Genomic DNA, 27258 nt, shown 5'->3' with positions numbered 1-27258 from the left:
AAACGTTAATTAAACCAAAGTCAGTATTAAAACAAACACACCCAGGCATCTATGGTTTGCAGATAATTTAAGTTTGGTGATGTGGTTCCACCAGCAGCTCAAACTTTTACTTTAAGATGAGATAGTATTTTTCCATTTCTTTGGTTTATGACAAAATAATGAAACTCCCATCAGCCTCAGCTGTACTTTGTGTTTAGCGCTAATTAGTAAATGTTAGCACGCTAGCATGCTAATATAACATAGTGAACATGGTTAACATTAATCCTGCTAAACATCAGTATGTTAATCTTGTCAACGTGGCCTTTTAAACATGCTGACATTAGCATTTAGCTGAAAGCATCACTGTGTTTAAGTACAGCCTCACAGAGCTTGAGGTCAGCCTTTCAGCATCTCAGTGGATATGTCTGAAAACATGAACACATGTTATGTAGAGGGAAACAAGTATTTAATCCTCCTTACATTATTTATCATCCTGTGACCCCTTTGGAAGTGATGAACCCCAAGGTTGGTTGAGATGCATCCATTTGATATGCCAGATCGATATCTATCCCATTACAGACCTTTTTAAGTAGATCAGGCACTGGCTACGACCTCATCCACATTAAATATAGCACAACTCAGTGTTTCCGGAATCAGTTACATTCAGCCAGTCACAGCTATTGTGAACTTTTTAGTGACATAGCAATTTCTGTCTCACTTTACCTTCCTGATTCCATTAGGTTTCACACTGAGGGGTGTTCACATTTTAAGCTCAGTAAAACGAGAGTACTAGTGACGGATTAGTACTCTGTATTGATATTATTCATGCTCTGTAGCCTTTGTGCTGATGCGCCTTCAAACGGGGACAAAGTTAAAGAGACTGGCTGATTTTAGCAGTAATTTATTGTACATTAAAACATTTCCCACAAACCTCCAGCAGCAAAAGCACACTAGAGCGCTCTAACACAATGATGGGTGCACAGCTGCCATCATCAAGACACAATCATCGTTATAATCATTTAAAAGTGTCATAGTTATCATTATAATAACTTCAACTATTAGTGTCCTCACCACCACCAGTAGCCCAATACCATATCACAATAATCTCCTTCCTAATATTCAACATTAAGTCTTTAATAAAGTAAATGATAAAGTCTGCAACATGGCAAACTGGGGTCAAATTGAATCATTTGGAGTAATCTGCACGAAGGACCTGCTGGTTCAGTTTTACTTCTCAACGGCAATTCAGTGTCAATCAGAAAGAAGTAAAATAACTACTGTTCTGATTGTCTATACTTTCTGGTAATTATTACCTACATACTTACTTAAATAAATCCTGTTTCACAAAGAAGGCCTGCTGAGTTGTCTGGATAAATTTGCTGTAAATCACGGAAAACAGACTGATGCAAAAACACTTTTTCCAGGACATAACCTTACTCAGACAACATAATTGCTTCTCAAAACAGGCCACTGCAGATTTGTTAAAAGACCAAGAATAACGTGCAGATGCCCACAATTTGACCCTCGTTTGTATCATACTGCAAATACTGGAATCACATCCTACAAAAACGAGGGCACTGCCCCAATTTTCTTTAAACTGGACAACACAGACAACACACATACAAATGCACTGATGCACAGTGGAAAATGGAGGGTGAGATGATTGTTTTTTGGGGGTTTTTTCTTCCTCTTTTTTGCCATTTATCAAAGAAAAATCTGTTAAGCTTTTCCGGAAATTACACTTAACAAAAATTGTATCCACAACACTTGTGTTTTTGCAAAAACAAAAAGTGCTGCGTGTAGATTTTTGTTGAGTGCATTTTGTAATAATCACTTCTGGCCAAAAGTGCAATGGCCATGCTTTAACGGCCAGATGGGCTTTTTCAACAGTCAAAGCTGGATTTAAAATTATAGCTGAACCAAATTGTACAAACACACGCATGCACATGACCACCCACAAACACACAAACACACACACACACACACACACACAGCCTCCTAGAGCCGATTTTGCAGGAATTGTGTGCAACTACTGATAAACAAGAGCAACTGAGGCACGTGGGGTGAAGAAATAAACCTGACTCAGGAGAATTATCAGTGATTTTGTGATTATGTCACACGACAGAAGCCTTAGGAATGTTGCTTGCACAGGAATAGTATATCTGTACTGAAGTCGGCACGTCTATCACCCATTTTTTTTCATTTTTTCATTTCCCGAATCATACAGTTTGACTTCATTAACATAAATGATATGATTTAAAATAAGATCAGATGGTCTCTGTAGCAATTTTTTAAACAATAATTCACTTTTAACCTTTCACATTTTCACATCTATGAAGGGATGCTTTCGCTCAGACAGCATAATTTAATATGATTTTGGATTTAAAAAAATGATCAGAAACACTAAAGTGGACAAAAATAACTCCAAAGCTGAGGCTCAACAATCAACTATCTTTCAGCAGACTTGCTTACTGCAACCTTTAACCTCTGATACTCTCTATACAAACATGCCAGTTCTTACTCCACCAACAGCAGCACAGTTCTGGACAACCTTTACATCCAAACAGACTTTCCTTCCACACATGGGTGGGACTGGGCAGTTTATAGGGAAGGGCAGTTTTTGAACTACTTTTTTTCTTTCATTTGATTCGTTTTAGGTGGCATGGATAATCGCTGGTGCACACAGAACAAGAACTTTCCTTGCAATGATAAAAGAGTGAACAGACACATATAGACATGACCTGCAGCCAGAACCAAGACCGTGGTCTGAGACACAAGTAAAACAGACTTGACAAGTTCGAGGTGGACTGCTGGCCAAACAAAAGCCAAAAAAGGAGCCGAGTGCTGTCAATCACGTGCACACACAAAGCTAAGCCAACTGTACAGCACAGAGAAGATAAGTCTACAGCATCCAGAGGGAAAGAGCGTCAAGTCTGACAAGCCTGGAGCTTAATGAGAGCTGTGTCCCCTGGGAGTGTGCAAGGGGTGGGCCTGGGACAGTCACACTGACAGGGCAAATCACTTCCCTTTTTTTTTTTTTTATTATTCCTTTTTAAACATCACTGCCACAGACCGCAGAGGAGCCCAGGGGTCCCTCTGTCTACATTTAGTGTCATCTTTTCATTTGAGGATGCGGAATGAGGCTCAAGTGCAGGCCATTACCTTATGGTTGTTTCAAGTCACAAAAAAACAGTGCAGCGTTTTAAGAGCAACATCGAGCACAATTCTCAACCAAACAGAAAGAGAACAACCTCCTATTAAACAATTTTAAACTGATTTTTGCAACATCTGTTGAAATCTACACAAGTCCTGTGAACGCATGATGGATTTCTCCGTCAGGACAATCGTGACCATAGATGTGCGTAGCTCTTAAAGCCGTACGGTGTTGATTCGCAGAGGCTGCACGTTCTTGCCATTGGCGTGGCTTTGGCCTGGGCTGAAGTAGGGGAAGACCTTTGTAGGGAATTTCTCCCTGTAGGTGTAGAGCCAGGACATGTCATCCGCATTGTAGAAGATGAGCAGGCCTTTGGGGTAGTCCAGGTACACCCCCACCTTCTCCAGCTTGCTCTTCACGTTGAGCCGGGTCCAGGGCTCGGTGCAGGCGCTGTACTGGTTCCCGTCGTGCATAACGATGCAGTAGAAGCCGCGGCTGGGCTGGATCTGGATGCTGCCCTTGCGGCTGACTGTCTCGTTGGCCACGCCTATCATCCACTGGGTCTTCTCTGACACCATCACCTCCCAGTAATGGACGCCTGACACAAAGCCCTCTGCGCCTAGAACAGACACCTCTACATCAAAGCGGCGTGGAGAGTCCTGCAGAGGCTGCGGATGAAGATTCCCGTACGCTACTATAGTACAGTCGTCTGAGAGGATCAGTCTTTGGTGGGCTGTGATGGGGTCAAGGGTCAAGGCTGCTGGGACTGAGGAGGACAAGTGAAGGGAGACAAAGCAAGACACAGTTTTAACACAAAGAGAAAGCACGTCTATCGCTTTTCAAGTTAACATTGTGGAGAGAAAACAGCCTAGACAAAAGGCCAGCCATGGACATAAGCAAGTATGAAAACAACAAAACAAACACATCAATTTGTTATGACTCAGCTTGGCCAAACAATAAAGAGAGGACTGCAGTCATTCTCAGTGTTTCATTTTTCTCTATCACTGCAGAGGCTGCGTGAACAGTTACTGAGGTAGAAGGAAAGTACATGCAAGCTGCTCAGACACTTTGAGGTGGGCTCGAGGTTATGGACTGATCTCTGAAATGTTCCCAGTGAAAAGATTTCATCACAGACAGTGGGTTAAAAACAAAAGGACACCGTCTTTTGACCGGGAAAAGAAATCCCAGTTGTAACCATGTATGTCTCTGAGGTTTCTGCGTCCATCTTAAAAGGGCAGTCCACATAGAAAGCGTCTCTGACATCCATCACCATCCATCATCATTTTCAGATCAATGATTTGCCTCACGGAGCCTTACAATCTGAACAGCACATGATATGCTCTAACCTTTGATACTCGATACAGAAAAAAACCTCACAGAACAGAACAGAACTGATTCACCTCCATTTGATCAAAATTTATTAATCCACTCTGACTACAGTGGCAAATACAACCAATAAATTAAAAACTGCTTTCTTCCAATATGCCTCTTATGGAGCCGACCTGTAGACTGTTGTTGTCTAGTAGATTTAGCTGTCAGTCACCTGTCCTGACCTCTCAGCTCCTCAAAAGCTGCACAGCCGGCAGGTCAAATGGAGGCAGGAGCACTTAAGCGCTACTCAAGTACTGATTTTTTTTTCTTTGCATTTGCCTTTATCTGATACTTTCGACACTAGAGATAAACAAGAAAGGTGGGTAGAAAACAAGTGCCATAGACCAGTAGGCCACAGGACACCATCACATTAAAGTAGATCATCAGCATCAAGTCTTTCCATAAAAAACATCCATGATCGGCATCATTGTGGACAGCTTTGTCACATAGATTATGTCTATCCAGGGAAAACTGTCTTTGTGTGTTACCCAGAGTAGTTATACAAGGTTAATTAAGACATTAAAACATTATTCATCTTCATCGTTCTGGAGTGGTGGCAGAAATGTAAAAAAAAAACATAGAAGACAAATATAAAACTGGATGAATAAAACCAGCTCCTTAAGACATGGATCTCAATGCCAAGATGCCACTAGAGAGAGAAATTATGTTTTTTTTCTAATTTGGGTGAACTGACCCTTTAAAACCAAAATCCATGAGATATTACAGTTTACATATATATATATCACTACTGTCAGATTTAGGGGAGGTGATCAAAACCATGCCCTGTGGCAAAAGACAACTGATGGCGTGTCATTATGTGGTGTGCCCAACTGCTGCTTGACTCTTGTTTCAAGAAAATGAAACATGGAGTTGTGTGACTGTGAACACACAGCGACACATTTTTATACATAAAATACAGTCGTCAAAGTCAACTGCTCTCCAGAGTCCCATGGGATAGCTCAATTTGAGCAATATCAGACCAGGCGAAGAGTGCAAACAATACACTGAGGCAGTAATTACAGTGACGGGAGGAGCTGCTCCAGCTTGCTCTACAGGCTCCAGAGGCGGTAGGAGGCTGTTTTTCTGTGCACTTATGTGGCTTTAGGCAGGGAGAATCTGCACCAATGTCTGCTTGTTAGGGAGCCATATCAGGCTGAACAATAAAGGCTTCTTCTCTTTGCTCCCCTTCACACAGAGCAGATGCAGGAAAGGCTAGAAAAAAGGCACTTTTCCAGATCCTCTGTATTTATATGAGCTGGGATTAATGGAGGTGAAATGGTTGGCGCCTGGCCAGCGGACAGGACAATGCCTTCTCCGGTCAATGACATTTCCAGTGTTTGTTACAATCAACTCATTAAACTTTCATAAACCTAAGTGCCTCTTTGTGTTGTAGAGAGAAACCAGCATGCATACACACATCAGTAGAGAAACCATTTTTCCTGCCAAACATGAGAGGGGAGAGAAGAAAAAAAAAAAAAAGAAAAGAAAGAAGCAAGGCGCCTGGTAGTTATTCCTGCTAACCCATCAGTGACAGCGAGGGATGAGGGATGATGGGAGAAATGTCTCCATTTTGTCTCTGGCCACTGGTGATGGATTGTAACCAATTGTTCCATTTGGCAGCTAGTCAAGTGAGGCTGGAAAAAAAACTGCCTGGCCTCCCTTCAGCCGGCAGAGGGCTGAAATAGGAGAATTGATTGAGGGAGTAAAAAAATTCCTCAGCTTATTATTTTAAATAATCTTCTGTGAGTGAGTGATGGCTGGAGGACAGAGGGAGTCGAGCTCTGCTTGGCACTGTCAAACACAGAGGGGCATTGCATCCCAGAAATTGTAAACAAAGCAGGACTGGTTTGTGCACTCCGCGTTTCAGACTCAAACTTTCAGCTACTGAAGAAAAATTAGGCAATCAATGTTTCTAAGGAAAAGTTACACATGGTTCAAAATATGGACTAATGCCAAGAGTTAGATGAGAGGAGTTGTACTACTTCTCCTCTCTGTCCATTAGATGCAAGTCTACAGCGAGAAGATGGTTAGCCTAGCTTAGCATAACGAGTGGAAACATAAGGGAACAGCCTGTAGGGCCCAATCTGAGGCTAACAAAACCCTCCTATCAGCACCTCTAAAGCTTGCCAATTAACATTTTATATCTTGTATAATTTGTCCAAATCACAGAGTATGAGCAGAGATTTATGGCACATAACCACATAAAACAGCACAAAAAACAGCTTTAGAGGTGCTGGTATAGGATGATTTTCTTGCATTTGGACAGAACTGAGCTGTAGGCTGGCTGTATGCTAAGCTAAGCTAACCAACTGTTGACTGTGACCCTATACTTAACAGACAGTTGTCAAGAGTGCTATCAGTATTGTGCTTTAAGTCTGCAATAAAACAGATGAGTGCATTTGCGCATTTGAAACCTTCCTGTAACACCAGCAGGTTTTTTTTCTTTATAAAAGATGCATACTTCATACTTAGCATGTATGAACTACATACAGCTCATATTCCAGTCATGTTCACGTACCTGGTGAGATATCCTGGAAGAGTAACTTCCATATTGTGTACTGTAAGGGCCCCATGTACTTAGATGTCGGAAAGTCTTCATACGTCAGATTGGTTTCATGTATCTTCCCTTTAATCCTGGGGCAGAGAAACAGATCAATAACAGTCTAAATCAAATTTACTTTTTCCAAATGATACTGCATCTTGTTCAACCCACAATGTCAGTGCTTCCAGTTATCAGTCTGGTCTGTGTCATTATTGACATTTAACAACTGACAAACTGCTTTATGAATCTCCAGGAACATAGATGAGAGGGTGGCAGCAGAGAGGAGGTTCAGCTCTGGCACTAATACAATATGATTCAATATGAACCTCCGCATGAATTACTCAGTGCATTCCTACATGTAGTCAGAGGCGAGTTCAGGCGAGACTTTGAGTGGGTTGCTCATCACACTGAACTCCTGAAAACATTTCAGTAGAAACATCAGGTTATTCAAGCTGTAGTTGGTCTGGTTTGACAATAAGTGGTAAAAATAAATGAATCTGGAATGTTTCTGTAAATACTGCTCATGTGGTGTTCAAACAGTACCATAATGAATGACGTGCTAACTGTTCAGATAATCTTTTGTTAGATGTCAAAATTGATTAATAAATAAAATAACATTTTCATTTTCAGACATGACACCTCCAGTTTACACTGAATAATACTTTTGTGAGATTCTGTAACATTAAAAAAAAAAAAGATGATATAATACTTCATTCTGTCATTCTTGCTAGCTCGACATTCAACCTCATTAATCTGCTCTAAGATATTAAACTGTTCAATTAAAATTGTCCTTAAGTATCCCTCCCAGATTAAACATTACAGCTGGTTTATTTCAGGCCTAATACACCATCTGTTCAGGGATTAGCTGATGCTGTTGCTCAAATCTGTACTTTCTCCAAAATTCAAGCAATCTTATGTTTTGCATGAGCAGAATACATGTGGCGTGCTGTGAGGTTTTAAGTATTTTAATAGCAAACATTTTAAAGCTACATAAAGTGCTGTCCGTGTGTTTACAACCACATTTCTATTATTAGTGGGCTGCAGTAGTGACACTGGGACTGTTTTAGTGAACTGGGAGTAGATGACATACCTCTCAGATGTGACGGCTACTCCCTCCAAGAAGTCGTGTCGTCCTGTCTCGTTGAGGCGCTCCTGCAGGATCTGGATGCCCTCCTTGACGTCGCGTAGCTGCTGGCTGTAGCGCTGGATCTTGTGCTCGATGTCGGCCAGCTTGCGGGCCGTGTCCATCTCCAGCTCTTCCAGCATGCTCTTCTGGCGTTCGCGCAGGAAGCGGTGAAGGCGCTCGAAGGCGTCGCCAATAGTTGCACGCAGACTCTTGGCTGAGGACTGAAAGAAAGAGGCAGAGGAAAAATATAAAAACCCACATCACCCTCGGCCAGGCTATTTATAACTGCCATGATAGTACTATTAAGTGGACTTTGTACTGTAGTTAGCTGAGTTTGTTGAGTGTTTCTATCAACAACAGCCTGACTCTTAATTAGACATGGGTCAGTAACTCAATGGCTTACAAAGTGCTCTAAACTGTGTTAATATTACATTAACATTCATTCATTGATTCAGCTTGTACATGTATTGATTTACGTAGCCCTCAGAGAACAGTGTGCGTACAATCTTCCACTGAGAAAGTAATATGGCTTTTACACTGGTTTAGTGAGGAGGATCAACCAATAGTAAACTATAAGAGAAGTAACCCAAAAAGAATGACCAAGAAAGGGGTTGTTAAAGTCATCCTGTGTGTGAGGACGGCTTGTTACAAGACTGGTGAGCTGGTAGAGATGCTGAAGAGAAGAAGAAGCTGATTTGTAGCTGAAGAAGAAAAATTGGAAGCGGGGCATCAAAGGGAATGAATCATCTGAGTGTTAGCAGAGCCTGAGAAACAGGACAAAGGGGTGTGATGAGAAAACGCTGTAAAAATCTCACAGAGAGGAGTGGAAGCATTTCAATTTGAAACTTCTGAGGAAAATAAAGACCAGGCTTCATTCAGACATTCCGTTAAAAGTTCCCCTGTCTGTCCTCAGGAATCATCATTTTACTGAGAAAGCTGAACTCGCATTTGTACACAGATTCAAAATAAACTCACGCATCTGCTCATCAAAGAGCAACCCGGAACAAGAGAAAATTGACCACAGTCTCACAGCACATCGATTTAAATAAGAATTTTTCGGATGAAACTTGTTTATTTTCTCTGTTGGGAATTCCATCCACTCTTCTGATATCGTCAGGAGGAGGTGGATTGAAGAATTGTGATCTGAAGTTTAATTACACAGCAGGCCCATTCCTCTTGTTCTCTCAGATACCGGGGGAGGGAGGTATTCTGCTGGAACCCATTCAGATGACTATTTCAAGCAAGCATGAGAGCCATGACATTAAGATGGGCTGTAACGCAGCCCTCCTACCTAGTTAGGAATTGAAAACTGATGGCAAGGAGGAGGAGGGGGAGGACTGCAGCAGCCTACCTATCAGTCTCTCAGTGATGTGTCTGCTTCTTTGGGCCAGCAGGCTGTAATGGCACTGAGAGGGTGTCTGCAGCCCTTGGAGACAGAAGGCTGGCTACCTTTCAAGCTGGCATGTAATTATCAAGCGAATCCGCAGTGAGCATGTGAATAGGACACAATGCCTACCCTTCAGACGGAGACACACACGAGCCAAAGACTCAAACTGGAGTGCAAGGCAGGCACATTCAGTTAAAATGAGAGCCAGGCTGCTGCAGTAGTAATTCCTTCTCAATATCAGCAATATTAGAAAGGAGGTGTCTAACATTAGAGGAGATTTTACAGGTCTGTTGTTACAGGTCTGGTCTGTTTACAGGTCTTGATGAGCACCACTGCACATGTGGGGGAAAAAAAAACTTAGATCCAGTAGAATAGACCCAGTATGAGCACAATGTTCAGCTTTTGTTTTTCGATTAGTGCGATAAATTTTAAATGCGGTACTTCGGGTCTGATGCAGAATCCACTCTTTGTCGTCTCACTCAATGGCCCATCAACACTGAACAAACTGAATGTGCAAGCTAGTGAGTGAGTGACTAAAGTTAAAAATAAATGTAGTGAAGTAAAAAGTACATGTGCCTCCAAAATGTAGTAGAGCAGCAGAAAATTTTAATAGTACTTCAGTACAGTACTTGAGTAAACTGCACATACATTCCATTACTGTATATTCAAAATTTTGACAATAAATTTTTGTGGTGATGTATACTGGTTCCAATTGGTCTCCTGGATTACTAATAGTATCAGATGTAAACCACTTCTGTTGAGAACTAGTATAATGGTTTTTGTGGCTCCAGAGGGAGCTGCGTGAAGTCTGATAAATTGCTTCAAATGAGATTGCTCGAGTCAATCTTGGCTGGGGCTGGAGACTACAAGTGTAAAAATGAAGAAATAATCTGAGGTCGTGCAAGTCCCTGCTTGTGCCTAGCAGCTCGAGGCTACATTATCTGCTACTTTAAAAACTCACTCGAATCTCTGAATTATACTGTTAGCAGTGAAGTTGCGATATGAGTAACGTAGGTGCCGAGACACTGACAACGAAGAAGAATGCCTGGAATAAAAACAAGATGATATCTGGTTCTGCTTGCTTGATTTTGACGCTTTGTTAAAAGCTGTCCATCATGAGTCCAATAGTGCTATGGCAGTGCAAAAATAAATGGGTGGAGTACTGTAGTAGAGTATTGTAAGCTACCTAAATGCGTCAGAGACTAGTCAGAACAGACAGGACTGGGTGTCAATCGAATGAGTGTTGGTGGCTGATAGGTCTACAATCCAGCAGTCAGGGTGAGGCAATGGACAGGCTGAAATGGACAAGGCTGTCTCTGGCAGCGGAGAGTCCTGCAGTGCAATACTCAGGGAGGAAGATGAGTGATGGTGCTGTGACACTGAACAGCAGGTACAAAAACTGGAGGACAGGAAAAGTGCACCCTAAATGACAAATAACGCTGACTGCTGCAACATCGTTTCTGCCAGGCGCCTTTCGCTGGTCAATTGCTTAAATGTCACTACAGAAAGAGAAGAGGAGGCTTGTGTGATTGTGTGTGCGTAGTTGGGTTGAGAGACTCACATATTGAATAGGTGGTTTGCTGATTAAAACAAGGTGTCGAAATTTAACTGTTGCTCAATAAAGCAGTTTACCTGTTGGAATTTAGCTGTCAATCCAAATCTTTTGGGAGAAAAGACAGAAAGTCAATGACACATTAAACAGACCTGCCCTTTATTTCCTTTTTTTTATTTTTGACTTACGAACTGAGTGTTACTGTCTCCCTTTGATTGTCGAGGATGCTAGCGAGGATGTACTGTTTCTGATAATATCCACACGGTCTGCTACGACTGACTTCCCACGACATTTGTTCTTGTATAATTAATTACTTGTTGAAACACAAGGAGAATTTATTTTTTAATGTCTCTCCATTAATCACTCTAAAATGTCAAAAAATTAAGAATAATGGTCATCACTGTTAAAGCCAAGATGACATTTTAGCTGTTTAGCTGAAACAATTAGTCGACTGTTTCAGATGAGTCTAGCAAAAGCAAATCAAGTAATTTTTAAAATTAATTATTCTTTTAAGTTGTTTTAAAAATAAAACTACCAAAAATGTACATTCTGTTCATTTCTGTTCTCTGTTCATCTATGACAGTAAAAGTTGTATCTTTGGATTTCTAAATCAGATTAGACGACATCTGAAGACATCATCTCATTTTCATGTCTTGACTTTTTATACACTAACTAACAGAGAAAATGCACCAGTCAGCCATGACATTATGATCACTGACAGGTGAAGTGAATGACATTGATTATCTCATTACAGTGGCACCTGGCAGTGGGTGAGATATATTAGGCAGCAAGTGAACATTTTGTCCAGGGCTGTTTTGGCGGCAAAACAGGGACTGACTCAAAATTAGGCAGCTTGTTATAACGTTATGACTGATTGCCGTAATCGTCAAATTAATCAACAGTGACAATAAATGTTATATGCAACCCTACCAAAGACGCTGTATTCAGTTACAAAAATGTAATTAAGCTAAGACGTGGGAATACTTGGCATTTCTGGCCACATACAGTACTTCTACTAATTCAACAAACTGTTTCAGAGTGCTGAAACAGTTGGCTGATCCACTGATCAATAGCAAGCTGTTCATGCAGCAAAACGGCCAAAATAACCCCTGGACAGTTTACCTGCTTCTCTGGTTTTGTTGTAAACAGAACATTGGTGGGATAAAGTATGACTCAACCTTCAGGTCTGGGAACACTTGACACTGTTTTCTGACATTTTTACTACAAACTATAAAAGATAACGACAACCATTTTCAATTTTCAGTCGTATGCAGCTGAATGATTGTTGCTGGAGAAGCTCTATAAATGAGAATTTGAGAATTGTTTATTGAAAAGAAAAAAAAGATGACATGTTATGGTACCTTGGTCTCAGTAAGTTGTCTCTGCAGGAGCTGCAGGGCCTCAGTATGTCCCTTCTCACTGTCCTGCAGGGTGGCCAGCTGCTCCTTCATCTCCCTCTGCAACACAAGAAAACAACAACAAACAACAGGTCAGTTGGAAATCAATACAACAGAATACTGATACTGATCAACACTGACACTAACAGAATGCTGTTTGAAGGATTTTGTTAAATAATGTTTATAATTCTTCTCTGCTTCAACAACATTTCAAAAACACTGTCAGTTACTTAAAAATAATGTTAATAAAGTTGGCAGGCTAATATTTTGCAAGTGTAAATTCTATTGTATTTATTTAAATTGTATTATTTGTGTAACAGCTCTCCTTGCTTGGGTAAAAGGCAGAGAAGATTTAAGCCTCAGGTACAATACAAGTACAGCAGATGGAGAGCGAGATTTGAAAGAGACAAAATGAAATCTCTGGAGATGTTGAGCTGTGTCAGAGAAAACTGGGTCTCGTCTCCAGTCAGGAACACACTGGCAGAACCTGCACCGCTCAGCCATCTCCAAGTCTCCCCAAGGCAGGAAAGAGGCTCTGTGGGAGCTGGCTGGGAAGGCTGCTGTCACGAAAGGCACAGGGTTTTTAAGCAGGTCCCATGAGGCAACAACACCGGTGCACTCAGATTTAGGTTTGAGGACAGAAGTGGCTCGGCAGGCGCCCCCCCTTAAGTGGAGACTCATTCATTCAAATGTGCAAAGAACTGCAGGTACAAGACTTAAGGCAGAAGTCGGCATTTGATTAGTTAGTAGTCTGCTTGTGTTTTCATACTGAGCAAATAACGTGGAATGAGGTGGTTGAGAGAGTGAAATTCACTGCCTCCCTCAAAAATTTGAATCTGTTGACAGGATACATGTTGGCCCCTGTGAAAATTAAAACTTTTTGGGACGGACGATGTGTTATAATATGAGTTTGAAAGAGGACAGAATTTACATTTTTTACATTTTGTACTGAAACAACACAAAGATACCACAGCCATGTTATAGCAGCTCTGTGAGGCAGTATGCAAAGTGGTGCTTGGAGCTAAATGCTAATGTAACATGTTCATCATCTCATTTTTGCATTTTATCATGCCAACTTTTAGTGATTAGCACAATACACAAAATACAGCTGAGGTTGATGGGAATATCATTAGTTCTGCAAGTATTTGCTCATAAACCAAAGGACCGGACAAATCAGGATTTTGACGTTATGGTGACCATACTGATATGATATTGTTTGAGATGTGTTTGTACAAGAAGATACTATTTTTAATCATTTTATTTCTCATTCTCATGCAAACAAGCCTAAAACAGAGCACTGCAAGAGTAATACTCCACTACTTGTACAGAAAAGCATCCACAGCTATAAGGAGGAGGTACTAACTCCTGGTACTACAATGAACAATAACATATAAAATATGTTATTAATCAGGTAAAGGGTACATAAGGGTACAAAAATACACCGCATCATGGACCTGACTTTAAAAATCAGACCTGATTATTCAAACCTTAAACTTAGCCTTAAAGGACTACTAAAAAGTATTTTTGATGTTAAAAATAGTTAACCATAGAGAATGTATGTTCTTCTGCTCATGAACAGAAGCTGGGAGCTGATAAACTCAATTTTACATATAAAAAAGGGGCATCACACCATTACAATCAAATGTAAATACACAAATGGGCCTGAAGTATAAACAATTCTACACAACACAGCTACAACTGAAACACAAACACACAAACTGTGCACTGGACAAAAGCCTTGTACGGTATATAAAATGATACAATATACGTGTTGCAGTCAAAAATGGCATCATTTCATGTGCTCCGGCAATTTTTATCAAAGGAAACAAGCTGGCACAAGCCTCATTTATTGCAGCCCCTCCATTAAGCCACCCCTGCCGCTGGTCTCTTTGCTCATATAACCTGTGCGCCACCTTCTCTGTGATCCACAAAAGTGTCACCTCCCCGGAACATCTACTGCAGCAAAAATCCTCCAAATGGAAATGTCAGCTTAGCGAGGCAAAGAAAACACCCATCACTCCACTAGCGGGCTGAAATAAATGCCAGAATGGATCTCCACTGACAGGAAAAATACATAATGACTTAAACATCTATTCGACAAGGGGAAAAGGTAGCATAAGGCAGTGGTACATAAGTCATGCATCAATACACCAAATAATGTATTAGAAAGTCCATGACCTCCATCATTAGCTGCTAAATTAAAAACAAGCAGATGTGGCTTGTTGAAGATGACGCAGGTTTCATCTAAAAGGACAGAAACGGTAGACAACAATGGCTGGTGCAGTGCGGGAGCGTGACTCTCCATGCTAATGATAGGAGTGCGGCAGGCTCAGCAGGATCTCCGCCTCATTGCTACATGCTTGTCTGCAGCAGGTCAAAGGCCGCTCCCACACACTGAGATAGACTAACACTGACAGACTGGCAGAGAAAACGTGCTCCTCCACTCTGCTGCAGTGCACTGACTGACTGACTGGTCACAGGAGAGAGCCTTTAACTGTTGCCACCGTCACCCCAACAGATGGGTGCATCAACACAAAGTCATGCCATCTCCAAAAACTGCAAATCATCTGCAGAATGTTTTTCTTTTGATAAAGTTTTGGATTCAAGTTGACTGGAAGTTTTAGCATCACCCTCTGCAGTACAGTGTGTACCAAACTGGTCCCCTGTTCCTGCTACTAAACAGAACTTGACACTAACATTAAACACAAGGGAGAACACATGAGGTACTTTAGCTGAATTTAAGCAGGCAATGCTGCATTTTAGAAAGAGAGAGAGAAAAATCAACCTTAATGAAATCATTTTACGTGCAATTACATAATCCTTGTTAATCTTCCTGGAAGCAAAAACTGTCCTTTGACTATCCTACAGATGGAGATTTTCTGTCATGACATTTCCAGGAGAAACGGAGAAAAAGCCGCAGCTGTAGTGTCCGTTATACTACACATGGGTAATAAGGGTGAGATTCACTGGTGGTCTAGAGGGAGAGTGTACATGTTAGCAAGCAAGCAATTATTACGTGACAAAACAAAACAAAAAAGGCAGGTGAATGAACGGTGGTATCAGCAGAGACTCTGACAGGGAAGTTTAAGTGTGTACACAGCACGTAAATGTGTGGAGGCGTCTCTCCCGTCCGTCGCATCTGGACAACACAAGTCTGACATGACATTTCCCCAGGATGTCAGGATGCAGGAAATGGGGGTCACGGCTGGGGGATTATAAATCGCAAACTCATTTCATCCTGCTGTCATTCCCTTTTCCCTCTCCCTCTCTTGTCAGGTTCACAGCTCTGGTAGATATTTACAAGGAAATAAATGAACAAAATGAAAAGCTGTGCATGTTTCTTCAAAAATGTGCACGGCAGAGCTGAAAACTCCTCAAACTTTCCCTACAGCTGCGAGCTTGATTACATTCAGCAGCTTGTTCAGGATTTGAAGAGCGTCATTTGGCTTCAAACTGCCAGCCCCGATGAAGAGGCGAACAAAACAACATGCAGTGTCACAGCATGAATAATAAAAAGCCTACAGGGTGGAGAACTTCCTCTCACACACAGACAGGACCAGCTTTCAGTGATTTCATCCACATGCACCTATGACAGGAAATAAAAATAAAGTGAAAGACATACAGAATACAGAGCCAACATACAACTTAGACAACTACAACTACAGGCTTTCATCTGTTCATCGTTAAACAGAGCAAAGCCCAGCAGAGCCCACAACACCTTGATGTACTTCAAGTGATTTTCACAAGGACAGTTTGGCATGACCTTCATCTAGCTGAGAGTGTAATTCTGTCAGGTAGCAGACATGGTGGGTAAACAGGACGTCAGCCGATGGCAAAGCAGTGAACACATTGCAGTCGTTACAGTCAGACAGCAAGCTTTATGGGCACATTGTAATTCAACGCGGACCGGGAGCGGAATATGTCGCCCGCGCCTGTTACAGAGTCACAGTGACAGCGACATACTGCGAGTTCAAGGTAAGCGGCTTGGATATTACAAGGGAAGCAGCACACGCTGTGCACCCACACCCAGTAGCTGTACAGGCAGACAGAGCGATGGGTTCAGCTCAGTCAAAGTCGGGTGCATTTACCGGCTTGGCTCTGGTTTGTTGCGGCTGATGTGATGATGAAAGCATCAGTGTAACTCCAGTGTGATCAGTCCATATGACATGGCAATAAGGTATGTTGTTTGCTGTGGGGCAAAAATATTCATTTCTGCTCACCCTCATGTGGAAATTGTGTGATTCCTGGCTGCAGGAAAAAAAAATTTAGTAAAACAGCAAGCAAGTGGAAAGATGAAACATGGACGCTCACATCATTACTAGATTCAGCTGAGTGTAGACATAGCAACATCAAGCAGAAATGGAGAGCAAACAAATCAGCAAACAGAGGAGAGCTAAGATAAATAATCTGCTAGTAAGTGGAATTCTACAAAGTCCTGTGTTTTCCAATTTCATAAATAAAACCAACAGCGTGCTATGCAGGCCTTCTCATCGGCAGGTTGTCCCGGTGAAACATGATGACAAGCGACTAGCCTGTGCGTGGTCCTGTCCTCACAGTGCGAGGACCCTTTCACAGCACTCAGTGCCAAACCGAGTGCAGCCTGAAGACACTGACACAGGCAGCAGAGAAAGAGCTAACAGCAGTTCTCCACGAGCAAACAGCAGCAAGATGCAGATGTCACGACCACAGAAATACTGTGATGTGAGCTTTGTGTTCTGACGTGCAGGATTTTTAAAATAGGTTTGTACATTTCCCTCACAAGAATAGCAATTCAGTGCAATAACAAAATGCAGACCAGGGAGCTCTGGGAATACAACGCACTGTGTAAGCACACAGCCATTCAAAATGTGTCTTTATATATCATACATGTCATCGTTTCATTCATGGATATGCCGACGGAGTGTTTATTTGAGCTTTGCGCAAAGTCATGATTAACACTGGGCCAAATGATTTGAGGCCAATCATAAGAATGTTTCACCTGTCTGTCTGATGTGAAGGCTGCCCCCCCTCCGGCCCCTGCTGCCAACCGAAAACAAAAACTTGGGAAAAGAAACACAAAGCAGAACAACAAAAGTGCTGTCTCAAGCTGCAAACTCCGGTGTATTTGTTCCAAGACATCAAATTGAGCTCAAGCTGCGCCTTCCGTCCCACAGCCTTGTTTCCTCTAGCATCAGCAGAGCCTGCAGCCTCTCCAGGGGGACGAGCGTGTCCCTGCAGCCTGAGCTCAGCCAGCGGAGCAGGCAGGGGCCAGCTGAGCTGACTGCGCAGGAATGGCTCAGAAAGCTGCAGGACAGAGACACGCTATGCACCTCCAACATCTGTCCAAGTGGGACAGAGGCGGCCCGAGACAAGAACAGGCTGTACACTGTGCGGGCAGTGCACGTCCACTTCAGCGGACAGGCTGAGGTGCTGCTTAACTGTCTAAACAGGACAGGCCTGTGCTGCGTGCTTCTCATATGCCTGCATTTACAATGGATGTCTTGTTTGGCAGTTGGAGTTTTATTAGGGGTGCAACAGTTATTTGTTTGCTATTGATTACATTTTCATAAATGTAATGTAATAAAAAAAATTGTTTCTGACTGTTGATGAAGACGTCACTTTGGGCTCTGCACTTATGATGGCAATTTAGAGATTAAACAACTTAAATAATTAATAGACAAAATAAACAAATTAACAGATAATGAAAATACGAGTTTATGTCCTGCGTGAAATCATTGTTTTGTTTATAAAATGCAAGAAAATAGTACAGGAAACACAACATTATAACAATTCCTACAGATCCGAGGGTGAAATTGTTTCTTTTGTCTAACAAAAATCTAAAAATATTAAATGTGTGATGTGATTTAAATGACAAAGGACTTACAGATAAATCAATCGTTTTGTTACTTTTTTGTTAATTTATATATACTCAGAGCTTAGTAGAGTCCATATTGCCATCTTCAAATAGCTTCTTTTGCTCAACCAACAGTGTATGGACTGTTTGTTTGAAAAATGACTGGCTCATTGATTCAAAATAATTGGCAGATAATTTTCTTTCATTCATCTAATTGATTCATTGACTAATCGTGGCAGCCCTAAAATAAACTTAGTTTCAGCAAGTCAAGAGAGAAGTAAAGTCATCGCATAGCCTTGTTACTGAGCACTTAGAAAGTCCATCTACTACAGTTTCAGCCCAATTGTCCAATGTTTGACAGAAATGTCTGCATAAGAACAATTCTTTGACAGATGAAACAGGTCTGCTGTGACTGATCCTGGGTCTGAGCACCACAAATGATCCCCACATCCACTTCCATTTTACAGGCAACATTTGGTAAAAGCAGTGGGGATGGAGTAGAAGCGCTGATGCTGGCGGCCCCCCCTCCTGTCCTCTGAATATAGGGCACGTCATGTAAATGATGAATGCTCAGAGGCTGCTGCTCCACTTCCTGGAGCGAAGAAGGGCACAGACTATGCAAATTTATTACCCCGAACAACATGAATAGCTAAGAAGAAAAGAAAAAAACAAAAAAAACACACAACTCTGCATGTCACTTTTAATATCTCTATCCACAAAATGAAACAGATTCACGACACACTAAACTGAGAGAGTGGTGTGTGCGTGCGTGCGTGCGTGTGTGGAAGGGGGGGGGGGGTGTTAGCAAGGCAACAGAGCAGGCTGATGTCTGAGGCTTTTAGGAGAGACAAACTGAAAGCCATCAGTGTTAAGTTTGATCATCCACACTGCGGAGGACAGGCTGTTTAAGATGAACAGAGGGTTCGGCTTTGGCACAGGAGTGGAAATCTGAGAAGTGTTGAGCGATAAGAGCAAATCTGCTGCTTGTAAAGCGCCACCAGCGTCCCAGAAGCTGCTCAATGCTTTGCCATTAGTCCCGAGGCTGTTTTCTCCTGACTGCTGAACAGAACTAGATTTTGCAGAACTGTTCAAATAATAACTCCAAGATATACATACAGTCTTCACAGCCGAAATCTATTTGACACACAGCCAGTTTAAATGCTTTCGGGGCTAACGTGAAATTCCACAACACAGTCGTTTTGAACTCATCTCTGAAGAGCTATCAATCAATTCTGTCGAGAGTGAGATGCTAATCTGATAGGGGGTTATAAATCATCACAGGCAACTGATGAAAGAAAAAACACATTAACATATATAAAAAAAATTGACTTTAAGCCTGTGAGATCACACAGAAACAAACCACAAGCTCCCATGAATCACCAATATCTATAATTAGCTGAAAAGAAAGCTAAGCTCCATCTGGCTGTGCAGCAACCAAACTTAAAACTTTTCAGTCCTTTTCTGATTTTTGTGAACAGAGAAATAAAGACAAGCTAGATCTTCCTGGTTCTATTCAATATGAAAGATAAATATATTTATTTTCTTTTTTTAAACATTTAAGGAAAAGCATTTCCCCAAAGCCTTAGATCATCATAGGTTAAATGTCCCAGCTAAACAGAAGAGCCAAGTCCACAGACAAGTGTAGAGGCTGTGGTGAGTTCAGACACGTCTGCACTAACAGCAGGACAGAGAGGAATCAACAGGGTAGATGTTTTCAGAGAGCTGAGATTAAAGCTACAAGTTCGAGGAAGGTTTCTGCAGAAGAGAGAGTTGGTGAATTTTATGGACATGAACAAAACTGTACGCTGAAATACAATGCTCTCTCTCTCTCACAGTCCAAAGACGGGCAGGTTAGGTTAACTGGCAAGTGTAACCTTTCCTAGTTTACAGAGAAAAGAGTCCAGAGAGTCCAAATAGCCAGACTGGTTTAAAGAGGTATAATTAGAGGCTGAAACAAACAGATGCAAACTCTGATGCAGGCTTAACGACACAGCTCTGAAGAACTGAATTTTTTCTTTCCTTCTGTGCAGTGACTTTACTCTGTGGTCACGCTGGACAAACACACCCTGAAAATGACCCCCGGATATGTCTGACTGCCAGCAGATTTTCATCACAGCCAAATATGAGCTTGTGTCATCTTTTAGAAAAAGCTTCTTAGGATTAGTGAAACCTCTAATAGTCAGCATGCTGTTAATATAAAACCATCATACGTCATACGTATCAGGCACATAAATCACCTTGTGAAAAAACACGATATGTTTGCATGCCAGCCAGCACGTCACAAACACCGCAGGGATAACGAACAGATTTGTTTGCCTCTACTTGGTCTTGGCGGCATGGGTGCAGCTGGAAGCTATTCTGTGTTAGCTTTTGTGTATGCACTACACAGACATGACGGCTACAGCTCGCCAGCAGCTCTATCTGACCAAATAAAGTGTGTGCCTGCTTCTCTTTCACTCAGTCCCCTGAAATCAAATAAATATTTGGGATGCACACCTCTTTTGACACATCACACTGTAAAATATCAGACTGCATACACTGAAAGCACAGATCCATGAATTTTTAACCACAGCCTTCAGTCACGACTGCATTTTATTAAACCCCCTGACAATTTCCAACAATTTACATATTGTAGCCCAGCTCATCATATAAAGAAAATGAAAAGAAATTCAGGCTTTAGCACAGTGGGAAAAAAACCCCCAATCTGTTTAGAGTGAATGCAAGCCTTGTTTGAACAATACTGACCAGTTCAACCCACACAGATCTTCATCAGGTTTCCAAAACTTTATACACAGAATAAGCTTAAGATCAGCCCTCAAGAACATCTGTTTTACTCCTAATTACAGGGAAGTCAAGGCTGCATACAAGATAACTCCTGTGCTCTGTGCCAACAAAACACTCAAAATTAACAATACAGAGTCAATTATTAATCAATACACTTACTTACACACAATAATTGCAACAGTATAAACAGTCAACGCCAACCAACACTTTTAAGTTGTGTTGGTCTCACCTGCTTCAGCCAGACACTGCAATTTTCCATTGTGGAAAGCTGCAGACACAAACTTTGCTCAAAATTAGAGTAAACTATACACTGTCAAAGTGTCATATGGATTAGCTTAAAGAGATGCTGAGAAGGTTATTTATTTTTTGAGAGACAGAGTCAATAAAACAAACACTCCTAAAGACACCTGCCTCTGTTTTAACCTGTGTCTTTTTATAAAAAATAAAAAACACCACCAAGACATGTCAGAAAAGGTGAAATGAGCTTTTGATTTAAAAAAAAAAAATGTCATAACTTTGTATTTCAAAAGAGGAGTTTCTCTGTCAGTCACTTCGCGACATGTGAGCGCTCATCATTCAGATGAATGTTCTCACTTGATTTCTTCCCGGTTAAAGCTGCAACACTTTTCACAGCCCTCTAAGCTCTCTGACAGTTTACACCTTTAATGCTTGACAAATACTCACTTGTTTTACAGCCGCAGTTACTGTAAGTCACAGTGGAGAGGAGCTTCTGCTAAATGCCTAAACTGCTAACAGCTGCTGGAGCAGGAAGCCTCTGTTAATGTGCATACTGAGAGTGATGATGAGTACAGGAACCAGGGGTTGAGGACAGACAATACAGTTGGCTGCTCCTCACTCATTAGCCTGACCCCAGATGCACACTAAATGCATTGTGGGATATAAACAAGCTCTAAGAATACCTGGGCCAGAGAAACCTGAACTGGCCATACTTCACATTTAACAAGGAACATCAGCGTTATGGTGGTTAAAATAGCTAATGAGGATATCAATTATTATACAGGCCAAGCCAGAGCAGTCATGCAAAACTTTTATTCGCTTTCACTGAGCATTTTCCATTCTACACATATTCACTACAAGTGATTATTTAACGGGCTTTTTTCCTCTTGACTGATAATTACACAAATATTTTTCAATGAAAAAAACCCTGTTGTTTAATTTGACGCCATTTCCCTAATGTCACAAACTAAAACTAGACTGGGCATGTGAGAGCTTTCCCAGCATGTGGTTGCCACTCAATCATCTCTGTTGCTCTACACCTGGGCTGAGGGCAACAACAACAGGACTGTGGGCAAACAGAAATGCGACTCGACTCTCTCATCTGGCACAAAAGAGACATTTAAAAAGGTAAACATCTTCAGCCCCCCCCCCCCCCCCCCCCCGCTCCCTCTCAGTGACTGGTTAGCTCAGGGGTGGAGTGGGGGTCAGATCTGGCTGATTGGAAGCTGCACTGTAAATGAGGACTCCTACCATGTCTAATTAAATCAACTGCAGCAAATAACAGAGACGGGGCTTCACAAGAGATTACAGCCTGGTTCGGCCCTGCCTGGACCCCTGAGAACAATGGCCAATAATCTGTCTTAATTCCCCAGCTAATCAAGCAACACAGGGCTCAGAGTCTCAAGGCTGCAGCGGTACAGCAGTTCACATCCACCCAAATATCCTACTGACACAGACAAAACTAAAAGGCAGAGAAGCCTGAATAATAGCAGCCGTGCGATCACTCGCCTCTAATGTATTTTTAACGTTTACCAAGATCTGTAATTGTCTCTTTGCAAAACCCATCTTAAACTTTCATTTCATATTCAACACTTTTAAAAAAGGTGTTTCTACCTTTAAAGTAGTCCCAGACAGAGTGACTATTTATACAACATATTTCCCTTCCTGGTCTTCTTCATTTGATGAAACCTTTATAGCAGTGACACTGGTGTGCAGGAAGCTCTCCCTGCTGATCTGCCTCTCATTAGGGAAGCCTGGGCTCAGTACTGAGCCTCACTTTAAGCTGCAAAACTTTAAGGACAGCACTTCCCCTTTCATTCATCTAAGCTGACCAGTAAATCTCTCCTCCTCCAGCGATCCTTCCTCTCTCCCTCCATGGCCAGTCAGGACAGCCACAGCACGCACTGCACCCCTTTGACCTCCAGCTTTAATTGGCAGACAGATACAAGTCCAACTGATGAATAAAACAGATACAATGCATTCACTCATAATGAATCATTGGGAGACAGTCATGCGTGGGAGTTTGTGTACTGCTACAGAAAACGCAAACACATTTCTGCAGTACACACCTCTTCAGAGGTGGCTATTTTTGAGGTCGTATAATTTATAATGTTGCTAAGCAAAGATGCACTTAGTTGCCAGTTTACTCAGTGAATTTCTAAAATTAACACAGTCTTATACAACAGTCCTGCAATAAATCCCACCTGCATGATCGATAGTGCAGTAACTGTTTTAGAGAAATGTTGATCCAACTTCATGGTCATTTCAGATTCTTCAGTTTGGAGGCTGCAATGTACTGAGAGGTGCTTCTCAAATTTTATTTATCCCATGTACATGGGCCACACATGGGCAGTCCAATGAGTTTAGGCTTAAGCGGTGATTGTGGAAAGACAAATCAAGATAGTTTTAGTGAGTTTTCATTTATGTCTCATTTTAATTCAGAATTGTGTTTTAACAAGCTAATCTTTGATGAAACAGGAATTTTCTGTTTAGTAAGGAAAATATATACACGAATATTTATTTTGTTGACACTTTGTGAATTTGGTTAGTTAATAGACACTAAGGGAGCTTGTGAAACTCTTAGCAAACTTGCTGCTCATATACGCAGCTGAGGTAAGTGGTATTACTAGCCATGACAGGACGGGCTGAAACCACAGTAGCTGGTTAGCATGCTTACTTCAGTAGACATCTCTGCAACACAACTGAACATCTTTCAACTGTGTGTTTAATGCATTCTGTTCAAATATTTTCTGGCATTTTTACTTTCTCTAAAACATACTGTGGATTGCAACCAACCTGCTCTGTGCAGAAAGCCCACATAAACAGTTCTAATGCACGACAGATGTACCAGCATCTGCCTCACTTAAGTTAAGTATGAGCCAAAGTAATCATCTAAACAACACAAAATGTTCTGTGTGATGATGTAGCACCAGCTCTACTTTCTCCAATCAGTGCAGCTGTTTATCTGCTAATCTAACAAGAGCATGAGCTGAAGTAAACATGCAGTCTGGCTCTGTCCTGCCTCAAGCATCATCAGTGGTATCAGTGATAAGTGCAGTACAAGCTGCTGCCTCTCTGAGATATGCCAGCACTCCTCTAATGGAACATGACTGTTCTGTCTTTCCCCATGGCTCCGTTTCCACATGAACGCTGCGTCTTTACCACACCAAACTCACTGACCGTCAAGCTGGACAAACTCGCTTGTTTGGGGGGTGTGGGGTGTGTGTGGGGGTGGTGGGAAATTACCAGTGTAGGGGAACTAGCTGGGAACTAGCTTCCTCAAAAGAATCGGTTACTGAGTAAGACCTGTGCCATTTAATAAAGTCACATACAGTACCTGAGAAACAAAGAGACAGAGAGAGAAGACAGCTCAGGAGGACTGAAACAACAGACAAAGTGTGTGCAAGACAGAGATGGAGACAGACAGAGAGACAGAGAGCGAGACAGGCAGAGAGAGAGAGAGAGAGAGAGAGAGAGAGAGAGAGAGAGCTGCTGGAGGAAAGGAGAGCAGACTGAGGTGAGCCACAGGGGAGATGGCAGCCGTGGGTGCCCTTGAAATTGCCTGACTCATTACTGCAGCAGCACGGCCATGCGTGGTGATGGCAGGCAGAGAGACAGGGAGAAAGAGAGAGAGACGGAGCTCTCAGCTGGGCTCTGACACTTGGAGAATGAAAGACAGCCTTGTTTTTAAACCACCGGTGGAACGCTTCAAAGGGCGCTCATTCCGCCTTTTCAGACGCCGCAGATGGGAAACATGGGAATTGTGTGCTTATGGCCTCAAAAAGGAGAAGAAACTTATAAAAAGGGATTAATCAAAGACAGCACACAGGTGCATCTGGACACTTTGATTGGCAGGTCTGAGTGGGTGACTCACACAGACCTCACACAGTAATCATTTACTTCTTCAGCTGTGTGGGCTTTAGTAAGACCAGCATCACTGTACAGCAGCCTGCTTCTATACCAGCTATAGACCCTGGAACAAAGTTAAGTTGCCAAATATGCACGGATAACCAGGAGCTGCAGTCTTAGTTTCCCTTCTTATCAGGTCTTACACTGCTGTCAAGTGGAGCAGAAACTTGTCCCCGGGGCAAGTAGACAGCGAGATGTGTCTGTCTAGCCCTGCAACACTGTGGTCGCACACAGCCAAGTGACAGTCTCGATCATCACAATTAAGGCGCAGTGGCTGCTGTGGCCTCCACTCTGTCTTCTGCAGGAGCTGACAGCCAACTTTAGGCCACAGTGGTGTGATAATAAGTGCACAGCTTCGTCCAGCTCCAGTCAGGGTTACAGCAATCCAGCCAACCTCTATTTAAGATGGCGCCAGCAATCCAAGTGCAGCATGACTGTGGGAGGGTAACAGTAATCTCATTGCCATTAACCATGTTGCTTTAAAAAAAAAACCAAAAAAAAAACATAATTTCCCAGAGTATAAAGCACATACTTTACAGGGTGAAGGATGTGGCTCGGGTGTAGATGAGAATGTCTGCCTCTTTGGTCATAACCTCATTTAATGAATACAGACCGACAGGCCAATTGAAAAAGAATTCACAGGAAAATAACAAAGGATTCGAGAATCTGAAGATTTCTGGGGCTGATTGTGGCTCCATTTAATGTTTTAGTTCAGGAAGTCTGAGATAATTTTGCACTAACAGTGCTTTCTGCTCTTGCGCATTACACTGAAATTGTGTTTAATGCCTTCTAATGTGATTGGTGGAATAAAACGGCTCCTAATCAGAATGCATTAGTTCCCTGTGAAATCTCCACTCCCTGAAGTAAATGGCAGAGCTGCATACAAATCCTCCTAAATTCTACCTTAACGTCAATTATTTTAAAAGAGTATGTTCAGGCAAGCAATTATGAGTTTGGTGGATGCTAGATGTGTATGCCATAACGTCTGCAACAGTCAGGTGCTCGATGTGTTTGTGTCCAGATCTGGACGTAGGAGAGTTTAAGGGGAAGGGGGCGGATATGCAAATCAGCAGGAGGTTAAGCTCTCAACGCAGCAACAAGACTCAGGGCCTGAGGTCAGCGGAGTGACATGCCAGGCTAAGGAGATTACAGCTTGCCACAGACCAACCAAGGGCTGCCCTTGTCACTAGCCAGCTAAATGTTCTGCCATCACAAAGTTAAGGCGGCCGTGTCATGACATAACACAAGTGCACACATACACATCGTCAACTTTTACAGTTCGAGCGCTCTTCATTTCATATATCACCAAAATAAGGGTTTAATTATTCAGTCTCACTGACTAGTTGGCTAAAGAACTCACACAGCATTTGCAGGCCATGTCACACTATGTTTCATGTTGTTTCTGTACTGCATCAATATGGCCCACTCTAAGGGTTGGTTGATTTTGCACTCCTTGAAGCTCTGATTGTGAAACACAGTAATTGTCCATATTCTGACGACTGACAGTAGCTGGGTTAACAACAGCAAGGTGATGGAGGACATGTCTGCGTCACCCTGCGCCTCCAGCGAGAGATGAGCTGAGAGGATGACGTAACCTACAAGCAAACAGTGCTGGGAAAACGGACAGTAATCGTGAAACATTATTACTCAGACAAGAGTAGTTTTTTTTCTTTTCGCTTCTCTGAGAACAAAATCACTGATGCCCCAGTAGCTCACCTGGAAGGGTGGGTGCCATGTAAAAGGCAGAATCAATGCAGCAGCGGCCCAGGCCCTTTGCTGCATGTCATCCCCTTTTCACTTTTCCCTGCCTGTCATCTCTCTTTTCAACTGTCACTACCTAAATAAAGCAGAAATTAAAAAAAAAAAAAAAAATCATGACTTCACAGAATATTTGCAAATTCTAAGTAGGAGATCTACACATGTTCTTCTCTTTGAGGCTGAGGACTGAGAAACACATGGAAACACAGAAGCAGAAACAGTTTAAGCC

General features: G+C 42.1%; 1 protein-coding gene across 1 annotated transcript in view; it reads right to left on the bottom strand.

The window, feature by feature from the left end:
* Positions 1 to 864: 864 nt before the first annotated feature.
* The window catches only part of trim62.1 (tripartite motif containing 62, tandem duplicate 1), a 30913-nt gene continuing 4519 nt past the window's right edge, over positions 865 to 27258 (bottom strand). The window contains exons 3-6 of the mRNA XM_046383359.1: positions 12473 to 12568; positions 8137 to 8393; positions 7023 to 7138; positions 865 to 3899 (exon numbers count right to left, since the gene is read on the bottom strand). Coding sequence (XP_046239315.1) covers positions 3349 to 3899; positions 7023 to 7138; positions 8137 to 8393; positions 12473 to 12568 — 1020 coding nt within the window. The 3' untranslated portion in view covers positions 865 to 3348. The remainder of the gene's footprint in view (positions 3900 to 7022; positions 7139 to 8136; positions 8394 to 12472; positions 12569 to 27258) is intronic.

The sequence above is a fragment of the Scatophagus argus genome, chromosome 3 (genome assembly GCF_020382885.2).
Source record: "Scatophagus argus isolate fScaArg1 chromosome 3, fScaArg1.pri, whole genome shotgun sequence".
NCBI lineage: Eukaryota > Metazoa > Chordata > Actinopteri > Scatophagidae > Scatophagus > Scatophagus argus.
The sequence above is the reverse complement of the archived record's forward strand: the minus strand, read 5'-3'. Positions and strand labels throughout refer to the sequence as shown.